Source organism: Saccopteryx leptura, chromosome 12 (assembly GCF_036850995.1).
Source record: "Saccopteryx leptura isolate mSacLep1 chromosome 12, mSacLep1_pri_phased_curated, whole genome shotgun sequence".
Lineage (NCBI taxonomy): Eukaryota > Metazoa > Chordata > Mammalia > Chiroptera > Emballonuridae > Saccopteryx > Saccopteryx leptura.
In genome coordinates this window covers 15,688,100-15,712,416 of record NC_089514.1, presented here as the reverse complement: position 1 = coordinate 15,712,416, position 24,317 = coordinate 15,688,100, and the positions used below count along the sequence as shown (strand labels likewise).

Below are 24,317 nucleotides of genomic sequence, written 5' to 3'. Positions count from 1 at the left end.
GCGGCCTTCTGAGGCCATTTATCCGGCCCCCGCTGCACTTCCAGAAGGGGCACCTCTTTCATTGGTGGTCAATGAAAGGAGCACATTGACCATCTCATTAGCCAAAAGCAGGCCCATAGTTGCCATTGAAATACTGGTCAGTTTCTTGATTTAAATTTACTTGTTTTTTATTTTAAATATTGTATTTGTTTCCGTTTTGTTTTTTTACTTTAAAATAAGATATGTGCGGTGCGCACAGGGATTTGTTCATAGTTTTTTTTATAGTCCGGCCCTCCAATGGTCTGAGGGACAGTGAACTGGCCCCCTGTGTAAAAAGTTTGGGGACCCCTGGCATAGGGGGTCGTTTATCTGTTTTTTAAATTACAAAAACATAAATAAGCAGTAAAGGGAGGGAACATAGAAAATCCCATCACTCTAAAACAAGCACTATAACTATTTTGATACACTTCCTTACAATCCTTCCATACATATAGCTTTGCTTTGAAAAAATTGTAATCTCTATTGATCTAATTTTATAAACTTCCCCCCCCCAAACAACACTGCACCGTAACCATTACTTTCAAAATTAACATTTGTTCCGAGGATAAAAGTAATGTGGTCAAAGTAGAAAATACAAAAAGTAAATAAATATCACTTAAAGTCTCATCACCCAAATGTGGCTCCTATTAACCTGCTAGTGGATCTTTTTTTTGTATTACAATATTTGTGCATAGAATTTTTTTTTTTAAGTTTGAAAAACTGGGATCACCATATTATATTCACCTAATTACATCAAAAAGTAAGAGAACCTCTGTTTTCCATACATCCATAAGGGCATCAAATATTTTAATTTAGAAATATTCTGGGCTAATCAAATTGTTTTAATTGGCATGTCTTCATTAAGAATTTGGTTGAACATTTTTTTCCTTTACTAAAAAACTCGATGTAGAGATTGGAGGAGGCTAAATCAGGGTACATGCATTTCTTCATAGCTTCCTATGAATTTATAAGTATTACTAAGTAAGTTTTTTGGAAGTTATCTGTATTTGAATGTTTTGGTGAATTGGGTCTTTTTCTCTCATTTATTTGTTGAGGTCTTAAGTTGCTATTATTTATTAATTGTTTAAGTATTAAATACATTATCTTCCATTTAGCATTATCTGTCATTGTCACTGAAAATATTCTTCCTCAAAATATGCATTATTTTTCCCCCATACCAATTTCTCCCCAAATCCAATCAACCTTCTTTTGTAATTTTTCCTGTTACTTCCATATTTAGGAAGTCCTCCCTACTCTGTCATCTGATCATATTTAAATCAGTATTTTTTCTGTTGAATTTTTATATTTAACGCTTACCCACCAGTGATTCATCTTAGTGAGCAATGGAAGATTTAAACTGCTTTGCACATGGCTCTTGGGCTGTGCCAACCTGATTAGATAATCTCTTTCCCATCGATTTTTGAGCCTCCTGGATCAGGTTTCTTTCTTTGACATATGAAACTGTGTTTACGCCTGAGGCGGTTCTTCTGTCCATTCTTAAACCATCACCACCATATGCTCACTGCTGGAGCTTTACTTTGGGCTTTATTTTCCGGCTAGGCATGTCTGTCCTCACTACAAAGCAGGGAATCTGGTGAGAAGACTAGTGCTTTAGTCTCACTAGATTCTGCCTCAAATATCCTAGCTCTATCTCTTAATAGCTGTGTGCCCTGGAGTAAGTTATTTAACCTCTCTGGGCTTTAGTTTTAAGTTCCCTTCTTTGAGCCTTTTCTCCCCCCCCCCCCCCCCATTGATTTGAGAAAGAGAGGAAGGAAGGAAGGAAGGGGTGAAGGAAGAGGGAGGAAGGGAGGGAAGGAGGGTGGGGAGAGAAAGGATCATCAATTCCTTGTTCCACATAGCTGTTCCATTTAGCTGTGCTCTATTGGTTGCCTCTTACACGTGCCCTGACCAGGTATGGAGCCCATGACCCCATGACCCTGACGCATCGGGATGACACTATCTACTGAGCCACCCAGCCAGCACCGTTTTAGGTTCTTTTTTTTAAAGTCCTTGCTTATTTAGTCTCTTAAATGGACTTTAGCTTTTGTAGAATGGTATTCCCAATGTCAGCTGACCTCTGATTTGAAGTCTAAAACAATATAAAATAATCTAAGAACTCAGAACCTGTTAATGAAATGCTCACACTCAGAAACAGAAACTAAAAGGACTTGATGGCATGTGGAAGCACTTTTTTTTTCTTTCTTTTTTTTTTACAGGGACAGAGAGAGAGTCAGAGAGAGGGATAGATAGGGACAGACAGGAACAGAGAGAGATGAGAAGCATCAATCATCAGTTTTTTGTTGCGACACCTTAGTTGTTCATTGATTGCTTTCTCATATGTTTCTGACCGTGGGCCTTCAGCAGACCGAATAACCCCTTGCTCGAGCCAGTGACCCTGGATCCAAGCTGGCGAGTTTTTTGCTCAAGCCAGATGAGCCTGCACTCAAACTGGCAACCTCGGAGTCTCGAACCTGGGTCTTCCGCATCCCAGTCTGACGCTCTATCCACTGCGCCACCGCCTGGTCAGGCCGCAGTAGCGTTTAGAACATCAAAGATGGGTAACTTGTGCAGCTAAAAGGTAAGAGAGGGTACACAAAGAAAGCCAGAGGTCCTGAAAACAGGCCACCCCGGGCTGACCCCACTGTGGGGACTGTCACCCTGACAGTGCTGGAGCTGCCTGCGAGCTACCTAAGAAAAATAAATGGGTTGGATTTTCAGGCTCTGGGGCAGCCATTTCCACCCAGGCTCTTATTTGCCGAGACAACAGTGGCTTTTCTGCGCTGGGCAAGTCAGCCTGAGCCACGCTGTGCAAAGTAGGATAACACGTGGGAAACAGGAAGCCATTGAAGGAGGAAAGAGATGAAGGAGACAATTACATCATCGATCCAGCTCCGGAGGGCTGCTTTGAAAGGTGTGAGTTGGGGAGCTATCACACCTCCTCAAGGACAATTTGCAGCATCTAAACCTTCAGGTACAGGACAGTGAGATCAATTTAGAAACATGCATTTAAAAAGACCTATTGTTTTGTTTTTAAAACAAAAAGAGCCCCAAGTAACACACTGAGCACAAATTCATAAAACCCTATGAAGGGTCAATGTAAATGTAATTATGTGGTAATGCTACTTAAAAGCTAAGTACTGCTTGGCAATAGGCAGGAACCCCAAAGGGTACAAAGGCTTTTAGGCAGCAGACGACCCTGCAGATGGCAGGTCAGACCCTGCAGATGGCTGGTGGAGGCGAGGGGCCCTACCTCAGCAAGCAGTGCAGATGCCAGACAGAGCCCACCCAGGGAGCACGTGGCTCTGCCCAGGCCCACAAGGAAGGCCCCCACAGGTGACATGACTGTAAAGATCTGTGCCCTAAGTTCAGCCTCTAGTCTTCTCGCCGCCACCCCACAATTTCCCAAGGAGCGAAGGCTTTGTGTGAGGGCTGGTTTTCTTTGAGGACAGCAAAAGGAGGAAGATGGATTAAGATTCAACATTAGAAATGCCTTTAGGCCCTGGCCGGTTGGCTCGGTGGACAGAGTGTTGGCCCAGCCTGCAGACATCCTGGGTTCAATTCCCAGTCAAGGCACACAGGAGAAGCAACCGTCTGCTTCTCTGCCTCTCCGTCTCCCCCTTTTCTCCCTCTTCCGCTCCCACAGCCAGTGGCTCAATTGGTTCGAGCGTGGCCTCTGGCACTGAGGATAGCTCAAGTGATTCAAGCATCAGCCCTAGATGGGGTTGTGGGGTGGATCCTGGTCAGTCTCAGCTGGAGAGCATGTGGGAGCCTGCCTCATTATCTCACTTCCTCTCACTTAAAAAAAAAAAAAGAAAAGCTTTTTAAAATTTATATGCATACACCCCCCCTTGTATATTAACTTCCTTATTTTCTATTTCAAATGTACACAGTCTGATAAATTTGTTAATAAAAAATATAGTGCATCTGAGGTGGGCATATAAATACAAGAGAGAACTAAAAATAGTTTTAACCTTGATTATCCTTTTCTCCTTCTCAAGCAATTCACTTGTTATTTTTCTGAGATTTCACACTGTATACACATTCAGAGAGTGTTTTAGATAAACATCCCACGTCTTAAGAAAAGACCTTTTTAATGCACTGTTAACTGGCCAAGACCTTCGACTGTAAAATAGTGTATTTTTTCCCCTCAGAAGGTAATAAGGTTGTGCTTTTAAGAGAAAAAAAAAACAAAACAAAACAATAGCACAGGAAAGGGAGAAGGGAACAGCTGGAAAGAAAAAGAGTGGATCTCACAGAGGAAGCAGAAGATGCTGGCGGGGAACGGGGCAACTCAGGTCAGAGAAATTCGGGTTTCTTCCGAGTGACAGGAGAAAATGTCTGTCTCTCTGCAGTTCCCGCTGCAGTGGCACCTGGTGAAATGGGTGACGCTTCAGAGGAGGACGGAGGAAAGGAACACAAAGGAAAGAAGAGGTCTGGGGTGGGGGCGTTGCAGTTTTAAAATGCAGTTAGCAGCAGATTCAAGGAAGCCTTGCTGGGGCCTCCCGCCCTGGGCCACCCGCCCTGGGCCGCTGTGGGAGGCACGGCGGGGACACCCGCAGCCCGCTGGAGGGGGGCAGGGAGACAGTACCATACCCACCTCTGCCAGACTGTCAGCCGACTTGGCAGCAGCAGGGGGGTCGAGGAGCAGGGACTCAGCATGGATTCTGCGTAAGCGTTCTGTAAGGTCTGTGTTTTGTGCTAGGGCCTGGAACACGTTAAAAATAGTTTCAGAAAAGCACCGCAGGGGCCCCGGAGGGACAGGGCCCTGAGGGGCGCCTCCTGGACTTTTTTCCTTGAACGCTATTCAACAGGATACCGGTTTTGAGATGCCTGGGAAATAAAAGAGGTTAAACTCTGGAAAAGATGGACTTTCTCTAATCTCATTTCCAGAGACGGCAGGAGGGGTTAGTAAGGCTTTCTCTGGAGAGAGAAGGAAATCACAAATGCCTTTGGCTCTTGGTCTGGCCCGTGGTTTCAGGGGCTCTCCTCCTTGCCAGCTGTTTTTACAGTGTCCCTCGGTATCCCCAGGGGATTGGCTCCAGGACCCCACAGAGATCCCCAAATCCACGGATGCTCAAGTCCATTATATATGATGGCGTCATATTTGCACATAACCTAGGCACCTCCTCTCATAGGCTTTTAAATCATCTCCAGATTATTTATAATACTTAATACAATGTAAATGCTATGTAAACAGTTGTTATACTCTATTGTTTAGGGGATAATGACAAGGAAAAGTCTGTACATTCTTCATAGGCCTAACTACATATTCACATCAGCAACAATGTAACATTTTTAAAGAATATTTTCTATCCTTCGTTGGTTAAATCCGTGGATGTGGAGCCTGTGGATACAGAGGGCTACTGTAGTCTCCTTGGCCCTTCCCTAATGATTCCAAGTTCCTCCCATCTTCAAAAAAATGCTGCTCTTACCCCATGTGATTCGTCATATTTTAATGTTATTTAATTATCACACCAGTTGAAGTGAATCTTAGAAAGTAGGATTTTGTGCAGGATTAATTTTGTTGTTTCCCAATATAGGTGTTGATTGTTTCATTCATTCCTCATGATTAAGATATTTGATTTTAAAAAAAGAAGAAGAAGAACTCACTTACCTGGATAAGGGCTAAGAACCAGGGCCCTGGATGTGGGGGTGTTTGAGAGGGGAGAACATGTGAGCCTACTCTAGTCTCCTATCCCTCTCCCTGGGCTGGTCTGATTCCCTGTCCCCACATCCCAGCTGGGAAGGAACTGGCTTGAGAATATCCTATGTGCCTCATGACCAACTGTTCTCCAAATCTGTCTTCAGAAAGAAACAGGTTCACCTGATTGTCCGCACAACGGCTCCTTGGGTGCTAGTACACAAACCCAGCCTGTCTGTCTGTCTTCCTGACTCTCCTCCAAGAATCTCAGAGCCCTTCCCATCCATCAGGGCCCACAGGGTCTACCAGCTGAGAGGGCAGAACGGTGGGGCACGGTCCGACCCATCTCCTGGCTCTCAAGCAAGGATTTTGGCTTTATCTGTTAGTATCCATGGGTGGAATGTGTTATTTGGAAATTCTCAAAAATCACTTAGGAAACACCAAGTACAAGTTTCTTAAACAAAGCAGAGATTGTTACATGTGGCAACAATCTCTACACTTCCTTAATTCTGGCCAGTATGTCACTGGTATCTTAGTATACATGGCTAGAATCTTCTACTATGGCCTGAGAAACGTGTTCTTTTACTCACTGCTTCTTTCTTCGCAAGCCATGGATAGAAGAAAAATATCAAGATGGCACATATAACACAGCACATCTGTTTTGACAGCCCCGAGATGACCACCAGGAATCCGAGACAAAAAGGAAAGGCTCCTTCCATTTTATCTTAAATTTCCAAAATCCTGAACAGGGGTGAGAGGATAGTCCTTGGCAAAGGTAAGTGAGCCTAGGATACCCTGGTCAAATAAATTGTAAAACTTGTAAAAAGTCTTGGCTTGTGAAGTCTTAGGGCTTCTGCTAGAGGCCTGTCAAAGTCCTCTAGCAGCGCAGCGGGTTAGCCAGAGGCCAGACCTCCGCAGCAAGAGGGCTGGGGAGAGGAAGACCCCAGCCAAAGAGGGACTTTGGGGACCGCATAAGAGTGAGGTGCCTTCTAAAAGCACTGAAAGCCAACATGCTGCGAATAATAAGAAATGCTTTTTACCACTAAATAAACTTAAAAAAAAAAAACCCCACCAAAAAACCCACATTGCTTCTCTCAAACCAAAGTAGCACCCAGTGTGTGGCTGGTCACTACAGTCCCAAAGGGGGTGTTTCTACCGCTGACCTTGAAGAAACTCCCGGCAGACATCGGTAAGACTCTAGACGTGAAGTCAGTCCACACCAGTCCTTATTTCTTTCAAAGACAACATACTTGCAGTTGGAATGTGAACATTCCTTAAGCATTTTACAATAATATGTGTTCCTGGTAATGCATTTGCCATTAACATCCCGCCAAGGACACTGCTTTTCTCAGTAACATGATAAGAGGCGATATGAATGGATATTTTCTAGTTCTCTCAGTTGGCTTCTGAACACAGATCCTATCATTTATCTCCCCTACCTGACCCTAAATAGAAAGTTGAGTATACCTTCAGATGGCTCATTTCACAGGTGCGCGCGCGCGCGCACACGCACACACACACACACACACACACACCTCTCTTTTTTTACTGTAGGAGAAATCCAGAGTACAAAATAAAGGAGGAGCAAAGAAGTATGTCACTGAAAAGTTCTCCAGCTCTGTGACAGAGTGAGCACCCAGACAGCGGCAGCCATTGACAGTCGAGTTCTGGGACACTGCACTTCCGTGGAGCCTAACTCTCCCCAGGAGTAAACCGGGGTCATGAAAGAAAGGGGAGACAGTGAGCGACAGAATGGCTTACAGAAAAACATCTGAGGCTGGCCAGGGGTTCTTCTGTTGTTCCAAAGGCAGACTGCCTACCTACACTGCATAGGACTCATCTCCCCTGACCACGGGCGGGAGGGAAGCTAAATGCTTTGATTACACACACACACACAAACACACACACACACACACTGGATTTAAAATTCTGCTGTTCTGTGGTTTGGAAAGTCAGTCTTAGCTTGTGAAGCCTTAGGGACAGAGGTCTCCCAGCTGTCGGATTTTGTAAGCATTTTAACAAACCAATGTCTGTCAGACACACAAACACGCAATGAAAGCTTTACAGGAACAGAAAAATCAAGAAGAGGAGAAAGCCAAACCTAAAGTTGCTTATGGCCAGTGAAATACTACTAGCTGCTTGAATTTGGGGCAGATCAGAATAAGCAGATCTGATGAAAGGCTAGAATATAATTTGGGTAATTTGTTTGGTTTTCTCATGCATTTTCAACACAACCATGGAGGTGGAAAATACAAAAATAAAAAAAAAATTTTAAAAAATCCTGAGCCTGGACACGCTGTCGGGCATTTCTGGACCCAGACGTGGAACTTACGGCTGACAGGGCGTGCTTCAGACCAGCGACCTGCGCAGAGGGGGACGAGATGTCCTGCTCCACCAGCTGCTTCAGCTTCTCTCTCTCCGTGGATATGGTATTGAAAGCGGACCTTAAAGTGAAGTAAACTATAAAGATATAATCATTATAAAAAAGAATGAAGGAAGAGGCGTAATTAAAAACGAGATACAGTTGTACTTCTTATAAAAAGAACTTAGAAGGGCAAGCAAGAAAGGTACCCTTTACACTGACTTTTTAGAAACACATCTGGAATGTACAACACCAAGAATGAACCCTCATGTCAACTATAGACTGGGCGATAATGATGTGTCGATGGAGGCTTACTGATTGTAACAAAGGGACCACGCTGGCAGGGTGTTGACGGTAGGGGAGCTGTGTGGGGGTGTATGTGGGGGGGTGTATATGGTAATCTGTACTTTATAAGCTCAATTTTGCTCTAAAACTAACATTGCCCTAAAAAATAAAGCCTATTAAATTTTAACAGCCACATGTGTAGATTCCAAAGCCCCTACCCACTATAAAATTCCAAAAATTTTATGACTTACCATCAAGGTCTTTTGACAGCCGGAAGGGCTATATTTCTGAGTTCTAATCAATATTTAGTTTTGTTTGCATCCCCAAAGACTACAAATGTTTGAAAACAAAGCTTATTGGTTCTCAGGGTAAAAACAGTAACAATGCAGCAGAGGAACTAGATGGCACCTTAACTAATTGACCAAAATTAATCACAACTGAGAGTCAGATGGACTTTGTGTTATCTGGGGCATCATAGCATGAAAACAACACATTGTCAATGTTGTTGTGTGCTGCCTTGGGACCGACAATCTGAATCTGGTCGTGAGGGCACATCAGACAACCCAAAATAAAGAACATCCTATTTAAAAACTGGCCTATATGTCGATTTTATCACAGAAAAAAAAAAAGGCTGAAGAAAGGTCCCCATTTTAAGAAGACTAAACAAACATGACATTGACATGCAATATATTGTTCTTGAAGTAGATGCTGTACTCAAGGGGAAAGGCACTATTAAAGGGCATTATCGGGGCAGTTGACAACATTTGAATATGGAAGGTAGACTAGGTAACAGGGCTGTTTCAATGCTGTATTTCCTGGATTTCATAGGTAAACTGTGGTTAAGAATGTCCCTGTTCTTAGGAAATATATACAGTACTAAGGTATAAAGACATAAAGAAAGACACAATATGATTCCTACTCTTAGTCCAGAAAAATAAGCATACATGCATGTGAATGTGTATGTAAAGAGCTAAAATAAATGTGGCAAAATATTAGAAATGGTGAATTTGGGTAAAGTAGATGTGATAGTTATTTGTATTATTCTTACAACTTGTACGTTTAAAATTATTTCAAAATACATGAGGTATTACCTATCCTCTTCCTTGTTAGTCTTTCTAGCTGCTTGACCCAGAATTCCCCACCTCTAAACCTGCTAGTCAGCTACTCTGTTCACTTCAGTGAGTATTCAGGTATAATGTGAGCCTAGCACTGTTAGGCATGGAGATGTCTGAACTGATGTTAAAGCAGCCCAGGTGTCTGTCAGTAGACAAGTAAATCAAAAAGTGCAGTACATTCACACAATGGAATACCACTCAACCATAAAAAAGAAGGAAATCTCACTTTTTGCAATAGCATGGAGGGACCTGGAGAGCATTATGCTAAGTGAAATAAGCCAGTCAGAGAAAGACAAGTACCATATGATTTCCCTCATATGTGGAATCTACTGAACAAAATAAACTAACATACAAAATAGAAACAAGCTCACAGATACAGAGAACAAACTGACAGCTGTCAGAGCGCAGGGGGTTTCGGGGGCTGGGCGTAAAGGGTGAAGGGATTAAGAGACACAGAGACGCAGACAACAGCATGGTGACTGACAGAGGGAGAGGGGGTGGAAGAGGGCAAGGGGGGTAACTCAGGGGTCCCCAACCTTTCTTGGGCCACGGACCGGTTTAATGTCAGAAAATATTTTCACGGATCGGCCTTTACAGTGGGACAGATAAATGCACAAAATAAAATTATGCGACCGGCGTAAAAACTGTGGTATTTTTAAATATAAATGTCGAACTTATGAGATAAGCGTCAAGAGTGAGTCTTAGACGGATGTAACAGAGAGAATCTGGTCTTTTTTAAAAAATAAAACATCATTCAGACTTAAATATAAATAAAATGGAAATAATGTAAGTTATTCTTTCTCTGCGGACCGGTACCAAATGGCCCACGTACTGATACCGGTCTGCGGCCCGGGGGTTGGGGACCACTGGGGTAAATGGTGGCAGAAAGGGACTACTTTGGGTGGTTAGCACACAATGCATATGCAAATGATGTGCTACTGAGCTGTACACTTGAAACGTATATCATCTTATTAACCAATGTCACCCCAATAAATTCAATAAAAAAACAACCATTAACACATACTGCAAAGAAACACCACCAGGTGTTTACCATAGATAGAATGTACAAATTACCTCCTATAAATGAGGAAAGTATCATCTAAACTATTGTTGATGGGTATCACATCTGACCACTACCTTCCCAATCTCCTTTGTTATATTTAGAAGGGCAGGGAAGGAGGAGACACACTTCTTCGCCAACAGCCTGGCACATTATTGAATTCCACAGGGTTGCATTTTTAGAGGTATTGTTATTCAAGAGTGGCCTATTTAGTATCACAGAAACTAAATACACATTATTGACTTACTTCCTTCATGTCACAGCCGCAAGGACAATTGAACCTTTCTATAGGTTGTCGCTGAACTTTGTCTGAGGTTGTGGTGTTTAGCGATAGACTTAGAGCATCTTCACAAAGTCAGAGTAAAGATAAGCAATTTGTTTAAACACACACGCAAATTATAGTGCTTCTGTCCACATAAGACAGAGGACAAGGGTCAATAGGTGCTAAATTTTCTACTCATGTCTATGGAGCCCACTTCACTCTTTGATTTAAAGGATCCAATTGAGCAAAATAGTGGGCAGCACAACAGACTGACCAACAGTGTGGGCTCCAACGCCAGGCCTGGATTCTTCCCAACTCCACTCCTTACTTACTCTATAATTTGGGACACGTGTATGATGAACCTGAACCCCAGCTTCCTCCTCTGCAGATGGGGATAATGATAGCATTTACTCTAAGATCCTTAGGGGATTAAATAAGATAATGCAGGTAAAGCACTTAACCCAATGCAGAGCATAGAATAAATAATAAATCTCACTGCAGTACTAACAGTGATGCTGAAGAAACACACGTGATGATACAAGTGGCAGTGACCACAGTCCCCTAAAACACGGGCAGCAGTTGTAGGAGGCTTTACCAGGGGTCCCCAAACTTTTTACACAGGGGGCCAGTTCACTGTCCTTCAGATGGTTGGAGGGCTGCCACATACAGTGCTCCTCTCACTGACCACCAATGAAAGAGGTGCCCCTTCCGGAAGTGCGGCAGGGCCAAATAAATGGCCTCAGGGTGGATGCATGCGGCCCGCGGGCTGTAGTTTGGGGACGCCTGCTTTAGTCGATCACCAGGAGAACACCTGTTAGTGACGGCATGCAGGATGGAGGTGCTATGAATGAGGGTTGACCAAAATATACCGGACAGTCGAAGAGCAGGCTCAGCTGGAAAGTAACAAGTCCCTCAGTTAAGTCACTGCATCTTCTGTCCCATTAGATGGGCACTCCCAGCCTTTGCAACACCCCAGGATACCACTGCCCACTTGAGTGGGTTCTTGAGGGATCCTGTCTCACTGTCATTTTGTAGTTTCTTTAGTTTATTACAATCTTTTCTTTTGAAAATTAAGGTATAATTAAGGTATAACATATTAGTTTCAGGTCCACAACGAAATGATTTGACATTTGTACACATTGCAAAAGGATCGGCCCAATAAGTCTAGCTAACATTCATTACGCAGTTACAGAGAATTTTTTTTACTGGCTTATTTAATGCTCTAAATTAAATGAATGTGGCTCTCAGCTGGTTGCCACTTTACTAAATCAATCCCTCTGGCTTTCAGAGGCCGTGCACTAATGCTAGGCTGTCAACCAAACTTTAAATCATGGGATTCTTTTGTTTTTAAAGCACTTTATGGGCAAAGTGTCCCCATAAAACACCACTTGGGCAATGTAAGGGCTAATGTATGCAATGGAAGTTACGACTTTAAGCTTCCAGTACATTCGGTTCTTTGTGTGTCAGCATATATTCAGAGCCAGACACACGAACCAACGAGAATTGGTTCCAAGATCTGCCATAAAAATCAAAGTTATAGCCTATAAAACATTACAAGGACCCTTTAGGATGGTTATTTATTGGTTACCTACTATTTGTTCTAACTTCTACGAAATGAAGAGAATGCCAATGCATTTATTTAACAAGTTGAAGAAAAAGTAGGTATACGATAGGTTGCAACATCAGAATTCTTGCCTTTAGTGCAGCTGCAAGGGAATTCTAGTCAATAGGTTAGCGACACGGTCAAGGGAAATACACAGGAAAGTGTAACAGAAGCAGCTTGCGCAGGAGGAATGCACGGAAGTGGGGAGGCATGAAGGTCACAGGACTCAGGGCAAACTGCAGAGCTGTCGCTCTTCCGCGGGGCCTCTGCGTCAGCCTGGGTGAAAGGGGCTCCTTTCAGTCTCTGAGTGACTTGCATACCCCAGGCAGGGAGCACAGCTTGTCAGTCGCCCCACCATGGAACCCACTGTCTGTAAGCCCACGGGGCACCGGCTGTGATGGAGTCTAAGTGCGCCCGGACCTTTCTCGGAGCACAAAACTTGACCCCGTCTGGGCATGTGGCAGCTGTGCAGCCAGCTGGCTTCCACAAAGCCCGAAAGACAGAACAGCTGGCTAAGGCCATTAGACACCGTCCCCGGGGCCGAGTTCTCTGCAGGAGGACGGGATCAATGGATGAGCTCAACCTGGCAACCCCGGTCCTGCTGCGGAAGCAGCTCCCTCAGCGTAGGTAAAATTCAGGTTATTTCCCTTCTGCTGGGAGGCAATGTTCTCCCATTTAAAAAAGTTTCTATTTTCAAAAAGCAGTGCTGTTTCACAGGCATTTCCTCCTTCGAAACCTAACATGCAATGCCCTAATTATAACTGGTCCTTTATTTATTTTTATTTTATTTTTTGTATTTTTCTGAGGCTAGAAACGGGGAGAGACAGTCAGACAGACTCCCGCATGTGCCCGACCGGGATCCACCCGGCACGCCCACCAGGGGCGACGCTCTGCCGCAACCAGAGCCACTCTAGCGCCTGGGGCAGAGGCCAAGGAGCCATCCCCAGCGCCCGGGCCATTTTTGCTCCAATGGAGCCTCTGCTGCGGGAGGGGAAGAGAGATACAGAGAGGAAGGAGAGGGGGAGGGGTGGAGAAGCAGATGGGCGCTTCTCCTGTGTGCCCTGGCCGGGAATTGAACCCGGGACCTTTGCATGCCAGGCTGACGCTCTACCACTGAGCCAACCGGCCAGGGCCTATAACTGGTCCTTTAATAGTAAAGAACACACAAGGGCAGGTGTGAGAAGAGCTTTGCAGGGTCGGGGCAGGTGATTCCGCCCATTTCACAGGCGGATCGTGCCACAGCGCTGGCAAACGGTGACACAGGTCTGACGAGGACGAGGACAAGAGTTGGCGGTGGGAATTTGCAAGGAGTATGAACCGGTTTCCTCTTAACCAACATGTTTCAGGTTTGCAGGGCAAGAGAAAAAGAGAGAGCCCAGGGAATCAGCAATGGCAAGGAGGAGAAATCCAGGTCTGGGAGAGAAGGCAACAGAGGGAACGCCTTCTCTCTGGCTGTATGTATAGCCCTCCCTTCTAAAATGTTTTCACCCATTTTCTCTTTCAAAACTGATTAACATATGAAATAAAAGGACAATTACAAAGAAGATAATAAATACTATACTTCTGATTCTAGCCTCCATCACAAAAATGCTGGTGGTATATACCCTTCCAGACTTTTCAGTATGCCTAAACATATCAGGTTTATATAGTTTTTCCAAAAAATGAGATATCTATAGGTTGTTTCTGTGACCTTTTATTTTTCCTCAGGGATATGCTCTAGGCATCTTTCTATCTCTATGAACACAACCCTAGCTCCGCCATCGGCAAGGGCAGTGGTATACCAGTGGGGAGCAGAGACTCTGGGGCCAGGCCAGTTAGGATTCAAGTCTCAGGTTGGCTATTTTCTACCATGTGACCTTCAGAAAGTGCTCTGGCTTCTCTAAGCCTCAGGTTTTCCACCTGTGTAGTGGAGATGATAGTAACACCTACTTTATAGGTTGTTGCTAGAATTAAATGAAACAGTGCTTGTAAACTGCTTAACAAAGACCTTAGAGTCAGCTCTTAGTTGAAATAAGGGAGCTATTATTGCCCTGGCCGGTTGGCTCAGCGGTAAAGTGTCGGCCTGGCGTGCGGGGGACCCGGGTTTGATTCCCGGCCAGGGCACACAGGAGAAGCACCCATCTGCTTCTCCACCCCTCCCCCTCTCCTTCCTCTCTGTCTCTCTCTTCCCCTCCTGCAGCCAAGGCTCCATTGGAGCAAAGATGGCCCGGGCGCTGGGGATGGCTCCTTGGCCTCTGCCCCAGGCGCTAGAGTGGCTCTGGTCTTGGCAGAGCGATGCCCTGGAGGGGCAGAGCATCGCCCCCTGGTGGGCAGAGCATCGCCCCTGGTGGGCGTGCCGGGTGGATCCCGGTCGGGCGCATGCGAGAGTCTGTCTGACTGTCTCTCCCCGTTTCCAGCTTCAGAAAAATAAAAATAAATAAATAAATAAAAAAAATAAGGGAGCTATTATTATGATGTGGCTATTGACTATTTTACCATATGATTATATTACATTTAAAAAAAAATCCAGTCTTCTTTTGTGGGGCATTTAAATATTTCTGATTCTTTCCAAACTTTTTGTTTTGAAATCAAAGACTCCCAGGAAGTTGCAGAAATAGTACAGAGAAGTCCTGGGTGCCCTACATCCAGAATATCTTACATAACCATGATACAAGGTCAAAACCAGAAAACTGACATTGGGATAATCAACAGCTCTCACTCAGATTTCACCAGTGTTATGTGCTCTTATTCATGCACATGTGTGTAAATAGAGGTCAGTGTAATGATATCATCTGTGTAGATTTGTGGGACCATCACCAGACACAGGACACAGAACTTTCCATCACCACCAGGATCTCTCTTGATACCCCTTTAGTGTCACCCATAGGCTTCCCCTCTCCTCCTTGTCTGTAACCTTTGGCGACCACTAATCTCTTCTCCATCTCTATAATTCTTTCACTTCAAAAGTGCTCCTAAGTGGAACCATCCACTGTGTAACCTTTGGAGATTGACTATTTTCACTCAGCATAATGTCTCTGAGATCCCTTCGACATGCTGTGCATAATCACAGCTGGCTCCTTTGCATTGCTGAGTAGTATTCCATTGTATGGACGTACCACAGTTTGTTTAACCATTCATTGACTGAAGAACATCTGGGTTATTCCAGTTTGGGGTTAATACAAATAAACTTGCTTTGAACATTTGTGTACAGGTTTTTATGCAGACTTCCGTTTATATTTTCTCTGCCACAAATGTCCAGGAATGTGAATGTTGGGTTGCATGGTGTGTTTATTTTTATATGTAACTGCCAAACTGCTGATTTTAGTGAGAAAGAAAAGGAGAGAGAGAGAGAGACAGAAACATCAATTTGTTGTTCCACTTATTTAGCCATTCATTGGTTGATTCTTGTATGTGCCCTGACCGGGGATGAACCCACAACCTTGGTGTATCAGGACAACTCTCTAATCAACTGAGCTACCAGCCAGGGCCTCTGTATATTTCTTTAAGTCAGCTCTTCTTATAGATGTGTGGTAATATCATGGTTTTAATCTACATTTGCCTAATGGCTAATGATGTTGAACATCTATTTCTAATTTTTGATATGATAGACAATACTACAATGAATATCTTTATTTGAATAAACTTTAAGTTAATTCCTACAAATGAATTCTTTAAAGTGGAGTTAATAAATAGGCAGATTTTTTAAAAACATTGAAACATAACGTCATATTATTGCCCCCCATAACAGTACCGATTTACACCCCTGTCAGCAGAATATACATTGCTCAGCTTTTAAATTATATCTAATATTCTCACTATCTCCCCTAAGGGGGTTAAAAAGAAATTTCTTGCTAATACACTCCCTACTGCCAGGAAAATGAAATGAAATGAAATAAAATAAATAACATAAAAATTGGGTTGCTTAAAACCGCAATAGATAGGAAACTAAGATTCCCCTCTCCAAGGACAGCCCACATTCAGACACGCACTTAACATTTTCATCAAACACATTAGGGAGAAAGAACACACATTTACCTTTATGGGCGATATGACACAGATCTTCTTGCATTTTAGAAAACTCAGATGAGGTTTCAGAGCCATCGGAATAATTTTTCTCTTCTCCAAAATCTAGTGTTGACAAATTAGGATTGGAAGAATGCAGTCTTTGTGGGCCAGAAAAAGGTTTAGGGACCTGAAGTGATACCAAAAGGAGATATTTCTTTTCAGATGCAAATTGCTTCGAACATTTACTCATTTCTAAATTGGAAAGTAGTAAGAAAAGGACAATGTATCAAAAAAGTCTTTCTATTGAATGATGACTTAAAAGAAAAGTAAATCAAAACTCAGGAAAGCACTTCCTACTACAAGTTGTACTGGCTTCTTGCAAAAATAAAAATGGGTGTGAAATCATATACAGTAGTCTGTCTTTATCTGTGGGGATATGTTAAAAGACCTCCAGTGGATGCTGGAAATCGCTGATAGTATTGAACCATATAGGCACACAATTTAAAACTTATGAATTCTTTATTTCTGCAATTTTCCATTTAATATTATTGGACCACCATTGACTGTGGGAAACTGGAATCACAGTAAAAAAAAATGTAGTAGAGGCAGGACTGCTATATTCTCTGGAAATGAGAGAAGCATTAAAGCTATAGGTTAAAAATCGGCCCTGGCTGGTTGGCTCAGTGGTAGAGCATTGGCCTGGCGTGCAGGAATCCCAGGTTTGATTCCCAGCCAGGGCACACAGGAGAAGCGCCCATCTGCTTCTTCACCCCTCCCCCTCTCCTTCCTCTCTGTCTCTTCCCCTCCCACAGCCAAGGCTCCATTGGAGCAAAGTTGGCCCGGGTGCTGAGGATGGCTCCATGGCCTCTGCCTCAGGTGCTAGAATGGCCCTGGTTGCAACAAAGCAACGCCCCAGATGGGCAGAGCATCACCCCCTGGTGGGCATGCCGGGTGGATCCCGGTCGGGTGCATGCGGGAGTCTGTCTGACTGCCTCCCCGTTTCCAACTTCAGAAAAAAAAATGATAGCTAGGCCCTGGCTGGGTTGTTCAGTGGCTAGTGTCAGCCCAGTATGCCAGAGGTCATGGGTTCAACTCTTGGTCAGGGCACATATGAGAAGCAATCAATGAATACACAATTAAATGGAACAACTAAGTGAAACAATGAGTTGATGCTTCTCTCTTCCCCCACCTTCTCTCTCTCAAAATAATTGGGGGGGGGGGGAGGAAGACAGCTAAAGCTACTGGACTCTTTCTAATTTATACTCAATTCCTTCTCCCAGACTAAGTATCCAGTGCCTAGGTTGTTAATAGTGGATAAGTTTAAGAATGTTTTCCTTTATTTGCTCCTGATGCTTCTAGAAAGTGAAATTATTTCTCATGCATCTATACACAAATCACTCCTTACTTGGGAATTATTTAAGTTCAATCCATACAGTGCTTTGAATCAAAGAGTCTACAAATATGTAGCAGATGACTTATGTATAATTCTGATTTATTTGGACCCTAACAATGTTGCAACTTAACATGCAATGGCCAAGCAGCAAATCTTGGCGGTTGGCTTAGCTGTGCATTGAGAAAGTCAACAGTTAGTGCGAAAAAGTGAACCGCTGATGGGAAATTGAATGCAAGAGGGAAAAGAGCATTTGCACAATGTCCTGTTCCCAGAAACTCCAGCCAGAGGGCTCAAAGGGATGAAGAATCCACTGAGCAGCAGCAGAGATGGATCAGGGCACCTTCCCAAGCAGGGAGGTGGGCAGGCAGGCGAAGCATTACAGAGTGAGAGACCCAAGTTCTAGAAATGGCCGTAGCCTCTCCAACCTCACACCATTTTCCCTTACCCAATATCCATTACATGCCCGTTCTAGTGTCCAGAAAAATCTAAGTGATTGAATTCATCTCTCTGCCCAAGGATTCTGAGAGAATAACCGGAATATCACCTGTCTATTCTCCTACTTGAATTCACGTGGCCCCCGGCACGTGGAGTGCAGGGAAGGGCCAACGAAGGAACCAGCCCGCTGGGGAAGCAACGGTTACCTGTAGTGTTCCTTTAGCATCTTTGCCAATAGCTCTGGGCCGCCACCTCCTGTGTGATCTTTTCTCCTTTTTGGGACTTTCAAAAGCTCCACCCTTTGTTTCAAAAAGGGAAAGAGAGCACAGACAGTAAAGTCCACCAAACCCACAGGGGGAAAACACCCAGCAAAGCGGCCACCTCCATCCCCTTGAACTTGGTCGAAGCACCGGACCTGACAACATCCCACTGCTGATGAAAGGCGGGGAGGAGAAAGGAAAGCAGAGGAGCATCAGCAGGCGCACGGAAGAGGGAGCTGGCTGACCTGGATGGCGTTGATGGCCGGCGCCGAGTACGTGCGGTGCAGGACGTCCATGCTCTGCAGGAGCTGGCTCATTTCCAGCAGGTAGGATTGACAGTGGGCCAGGTCTGCGGGAGGAGGGGAAGGGCGGGCTCAGGAGCACTCCTCTCGGCATTCAGGCTTCGCGGGGCTAGCCCCGACTACTTTTCTCCTTTATCTATGTTTGATGTATGTTGTCGGTAAGGTGAGGAAATCTGACTGGCTTTCTTACAGGAGGGGCAGTCGCCTGGTGTCATGGTTTAAGGCGTGGCTCTGGAGAACCAGCCTGCTGCCGTTTGAATACACTTAATGAACTGGGAATCCTCGGCAAGTTAGATAACTGCTCTGTGCCTCAGTTTCCTCATCTGGAAAAGGGGGATAGTTTACACCTAGCTCACAGGATAGCTGTGAGTTGAATGAGCTAATACAGGTAGTATGCTTTAGAGTGCTGGCACATTGTAAGCGCAAAATCAGCTATCATCCTCATCCTCATCATCATCATCAGTTCGAATATTACAATAACAGGGCATCACTGTCCGCTTGCAAGGACCTGGTAGCAGTTAAATGAGTGAAGGCTGTATTAGTCTTTGAAGATAACTTGGTTGATCATGGACTTGCATGAGGACCCTGATGATCCTCTGCCGGTGACCTAAGAGTGTTGTCTGACCAGTTCCTGGGTCACTAACTCAAAAGTAGCCTTCAATGTGCTGTTCACTGGACGGTTGGAACTGTTTTTGCCAAGGAATCAAAGCCCAGATGCATCAAGACAGTGGCTCAGACTTTGCTGTCATCAGAATCACCTGGAGAACCTGTCACTCCACAGATCGCTGGGCTCCTTCTGACTCAGACTATCTGGGTTAGGCCTGAGAATCTGCATTTCTACCAAGCTCCTAGGCCAGACCAATGCTGCTGCTCCAGCCAATACTTGAAGGACTACTGTCCCCAAATGTTACTGTCGGAGCTCTTAAGTGAGATTTACTGGGAGGGCAAACCTATGCGGGCCCAGGTGCGGCCATATCATTCAACAGAAGAAAAAGCCATTTTCAAGGCTCTACCTGGCATCTTTCTCTAAGAGTGGTTCTCAGTCATGGCTACATCTTAAAATCAACTGGGGAAATGTTTAAAATCACATATGTCCAAGTCCCACACCCCAGACAATGAAATCAGAACACCCACAATCCCACTTTGTCACTTGGTTCCCTGGGTGATTCTTAGCTAACTGGAGTGGAGAACAGTGAGCCTCCTGTAGCAAGAGTTCTCAATCCTGGCTCCTTGTTAGACTCCTTTGGGGTACTTAAAAAATTAGTGATGCCAGAGCCCCACGCCAGGCCATTTTATAGAGAAACTTCTGGAGAGGGGCCAGGGCGTGGATATTCTTGCATTTTGAAAGCTCCCTTGTGATTCCAATGTGCAGCCAGGGTAGAGAACACCTATTGTGTGTGTGTGTGTGTGTGTGTGTGTGTGTGTGGTGTAGGGGGGTCCTCCATTTGTTCACCCACTCACCTCTAAAACAGTGAGGCTCAGTCTTGCAGGTGCATCAGAATCCTGCTCGGCACTTAAAAAATAGAGCTGGGCAGACCCCACCCCTGGAGATTGTGGCTGAATGAGGCCACGTGGAAATAAGGCCTTAAGCCAGGCAGAGAAAGAAAAATATCATATGACCTCACTCATTTGAGGAATCCAAGGAATAATGAGAACTGAGGAATGGAACAGAGGCAGAGGAGGGATCAAAGGGACCAGAGGAAAAGAGGACAGAGGGAAAGGGGATGATAGGATGGGATAAACCTGAAGGGAAGGGGGGAGGGCGCTATGAGGAGGAGGGCAAGGGAGATGTGGAGGGGAATAGGGGGGAGGGCGGATGCATTCAGGGTGACCCTAGAATCTATGTAAACACAATTAATTAAATTTTTAAAAAATTAAAAAAATAAAGAAATAAGGCCTTGAGGAATAGAAAAGCTGTTGGCACACACCCACAGGTGAATACATAAAACTCTGTGAGGAAGGTATCTTTTGTTCATCACGAGTGCAAACTTAAGAGGGACGCAGACCAGGGATGTGGGGAGGTAAGTCCCCCTGAGGTGTCAGTACTAAACCAGGACAGTCTAAGAGCCGCGAAAGCAAGCAGAGATTTCAAGTCACTCTACCTTTTGAGCATTGCTCCATGTCCTCTGAAGACTGTAACCATAACGGAACACGTGTCTCGCCCCCACAAGAAAACGATAAATTACTTCCGGCTTGAAACGGATTCTGCTTTGATATACTGCTACGCTGTTCCAGAGATGAGAAAAAGACATTATAAATGAAAACAGAGAGCAGTGGGAACACTTTGGGATAAGAGGATGGTAACATAGGCTGGGCACTAAGGGAAGCCATCTGCCTGCCATGGGAAAGAAGCTTCCCGCAAAGCCCTGCCCTGAAGAACGTAGCTCTGGCTGCCACCCCGGCTTGGCCGTACCATACTAGGAGACTTTGGACTACAGCCCTCAATTTCTTCTGTAAAAGGATAATCCGATCAAAATAATGACATAAATGTTGGGAGATTTTGCAATCCTGTACAGCTCTAAATGTACCTACTGCATTTTACAGCCAGACAAGAAAACCAAAGTCAACTAGTCAAGAGAAAGCCAAAGCCTTGGGGGCTATTAACTGCCTCTTCACATGCCACTGTTCAGTCACTGTCCCAGGGACAACGAATGCTCCTCTTGCCCTGGTCCTGACTGATGGGCACGAACTCATGACACACCTGCTCCAGCTCGCCAGCTTCCCCCTCAAACCTTTCCTTCTCAGACACAGCCCCCCGCCGAGGTGGGACCCCTCAAAAGCCACCCCTATATTATAGATTTCTTATTGGCAAACTATTACCTTTCTATTTGAAATGGAGTCCAAGACCCCAGGTGCGGAGTCTGGGACAGTAGATCCCGGGAAAAAGTGAGTAACTTCATGTGGAAACATGGCAATTTCATTCTGACGATACATTCTGTGGTGGCGGAGTCTGGATACCCACTCATCAAAGACGTCTTCTGACTTTACCTAAGTTGTGTTAAGTTGAAAGAAGGAAACACGAGCATCACTTACTGAAAGGAACAAGTTTCTTTTCACCTTCTCTCCTGACACCTTCTCTCTTCACATGGGCACATGTAGAAATGTACAAGTACCTGCTTATTGACTTAGTTTACATTTTATGTGACTTATGGGGACAAGTTTGAGGAGGAAATGGAAAGTAAAAATGGTCTTCACAAACTATTTAGTTAGGCTTTCTACGAAAGGGTCCAACTGTTATGCTATTAGGGAGAAAGCAAAACAGCGTCAGTCACATTAAACAACAAATAGAACTGACATTTATGTTTATCTCGAAGACTTTCCAAGTCCTCTTGTCCTGGCTGAAAATATTAGCATCCTACGTCTTTTTAAACTCTTTTATAATTCAGACTTTCCAGACTGATCTTCTCTGAACTGCAATAAATAAGTGCATTGCTGAGGAACACAGGTTAATAAATGTGAAGGTTATTTAAAAGAATATTTCGCCTGCTTTCAGAAATAGAAAATATCTGATCAAGTATTATCATTGATTTCCAGGATTTTTCAAACACATACAACAAAACATTTAGCCATTCTCTCCATAAATGAATCTCTATCAATGTCTAATTTCCATGGAGAATAATGTTTGTAAACAGTAAAATTTATTATAAAATATTTCTTCATAAAAATACTACAAAGACTATAGCGGACACCTAGGCACTATAGATATGTTTTCAAATATTGATTCATTTGAGAGAGAGAGAGAAACATTGATTTGTTGTTCCACTTATTTATGCATTTATTTGGTTGATGACATTTCTTAATAGCCAATGCTTTTGTGTGTGTGTGAGGGTATATTAATAATTGCAAAATGAAAAATGATAGATACCTATATATTAGAACACAGAGATTCATGAAGTGGCAATTTATAATACCCTGATAGGATGCATGGTAGGTTAATGTCTAAGAAGAAAAATTCAGATCAATCCTGGTAAAATCTTTACAAGTGCCACTGCTGGGAGCAAGGATGTGGAAATAAATATCAGCAGCATCTCCATGTAGGAAATGGTAGGTTGGCTCTATGTTTGCTGTGCTGATCAGAAGTATTCACAGGACTTAAAACCTCTCCAGAGGCTATTGAACGCGCCATGTACAGGAAGGAGCGATACAAACAGACTCATCTCTCTATCTTCTCTAAGTTATGCTCCTGAAACAGATTTCATTTCCCAGATGTGGTTAACAGAAATTTTACCAGAATCTTATATCTTCCTTTGCACTGATCTACTCTCAGAGGCCCTTAAAAGTCAGTGCCCAAGGTGTTCATCTTGACTCATTTTGTATTGGTTAAACAGAGTAGAAGAATAAAAGCACTTTATTAACTAATGGACCAGGGCTCTGTTTTAATCCCTCCAGTGGTTCTAGGACTGTGGGTGGACAGCCAGTTAGCTCTGTTACCAGATCCTTCATCTATAAAATAAGAGAATGGGACCAGATGATTCACATTTAAAAACTGTCTACTGCCTGACCAGGTGGTGGTGCAGTGAATAGAGCATCAGACTGGGATGTAGAGGACCCAGGTTCGAGACCCCAAGGTCACCAGCTTGAGTGCAGGTTCATCTGGTTTGAGCGGGGCTCACCAGCTTGAGCCCAAGGTTGCTGGCTCGAGCAAGGGGTCACTCAGTCTGCTGTAGCCCCCTGGTCAAGGCACATATGAGAAATCAATCAATGAACAACTAAGGAACTACAATAAAGAATTGATGCTTCTCATCTCTCTCCATTCCTGTCTGTCTGTCCCTATCTGTCCCTCTCTCTGACTCTCTCTGTCTCTGCCACAAAAAAACAAAACAAAACAAAACAAAAACTGCCTGTCTCTGAGGCTATTAACTAAGACCTTTGGATTACTACACATACCTACCCCGACAGTCACAGCTGATGCTCAGAAGGATGAACCAGAAACACAAGCAGAACTTACAGTGACTCAATGCGGAGAAGTATTAAGCTGTGTTGATCGTGATATTAGCATTTAATATATTTTAAGGCATTCTAGCTCTTTAAAAGTTAGGAATTAATAATCACTCTTTGGCCTTGGCCAGTTGGCTCAGTGGTAGAGCACTGGCTCAGCATGTGGAAGTTCCAGGTTTGATTCCCGGTCAGGGCACACAGGAAAAGCAACCATCTGCTTCTCCACCCCTCCCCTTCCCCCTTCTCTTTCTCTCTCTATCCCCTCCCTCACCTGCAGCCATGGCTCGAATGGTTCAAGTAAGGTGACCCCGGACGCTGAGGATGGCTCCATGGCCTTGCCTCAGGTGCTAAAATAGCTTGGTTGCTGAACAACATAACAATGGCCCTAGATGGACAGAATATCGCCCAGTAGATGGCTTGCTGGGTGGATCCCGGTGGGGGTGGGCATGTGGGAGTCTGTCTATCTGTCTGTCTCCCCGCCTCTCACTTAATAATAAAAAATTTTAAAAATAACTCTCATTTGGTTAACTAGAATAGTAGAAGAATAAGAGCCTATAATTTCCTGACCGTGTCAAAACACAGATCTAAGAGTCATTGGAAATAAGTGGAGAAATAATCTAAATTATTATAAAGAGGATTAACCATCTAAATGGAGGCAG

The 24,317-nt window shown here is 44.1% G+C and overlaps 1 protein-coding gene across 6 annotated transcripts in view; it reads right to left on the bottom strand.

Moving 5' to 3' along the window:
• Window positions 1-24,317, bottom strand: part of OSBPL3 (oxysterol binding protein like 3) — a 195,086-nt gene that overhangs the window by 42,768 nt on the left and 128,001 nt on the right. For 2 of the 6 annotated variants that reach the window (XM_066354319.1, XM_066354320.1), the window contains 7 exons: window positions 21,541-21,708; window positions 20,823-20,946; window positions 18,664-18,767; window positions 18,365-18,457; window positions 16,361-16,517; window positions 7,992-8,119; window positions 4,616-4,723 (listed from right to left, as the gene is read on the bottom strand). In XM_066354319.1, coding sequence (XP_066210416.1) covers window positions 4,616-4,723; window positions 7,992-8,119; window positions 16,361-16,517; window positions 18,365-18,457; window positions 18,664-18,767; window positions 20,823-20,946; window positions 21,541-21,708 — 882 coding nt within the window. Of the gene's footprint in view, window positions 1-4,615; window positions 4,724-7,991; window positions 8,120-16,360; window positions 16,518-18,364; window positions 18,458-18,663; window positions 18,768-20,822; window positions 20,947-21,534; window positions 21,709-24,317 lie in introns of all 6 variants that reach the window. The other 4 variants (XM_066354321.1, XM_066354324.1, XM_066354323.1 and 1 more) reach the window with 4 other exon arrangements.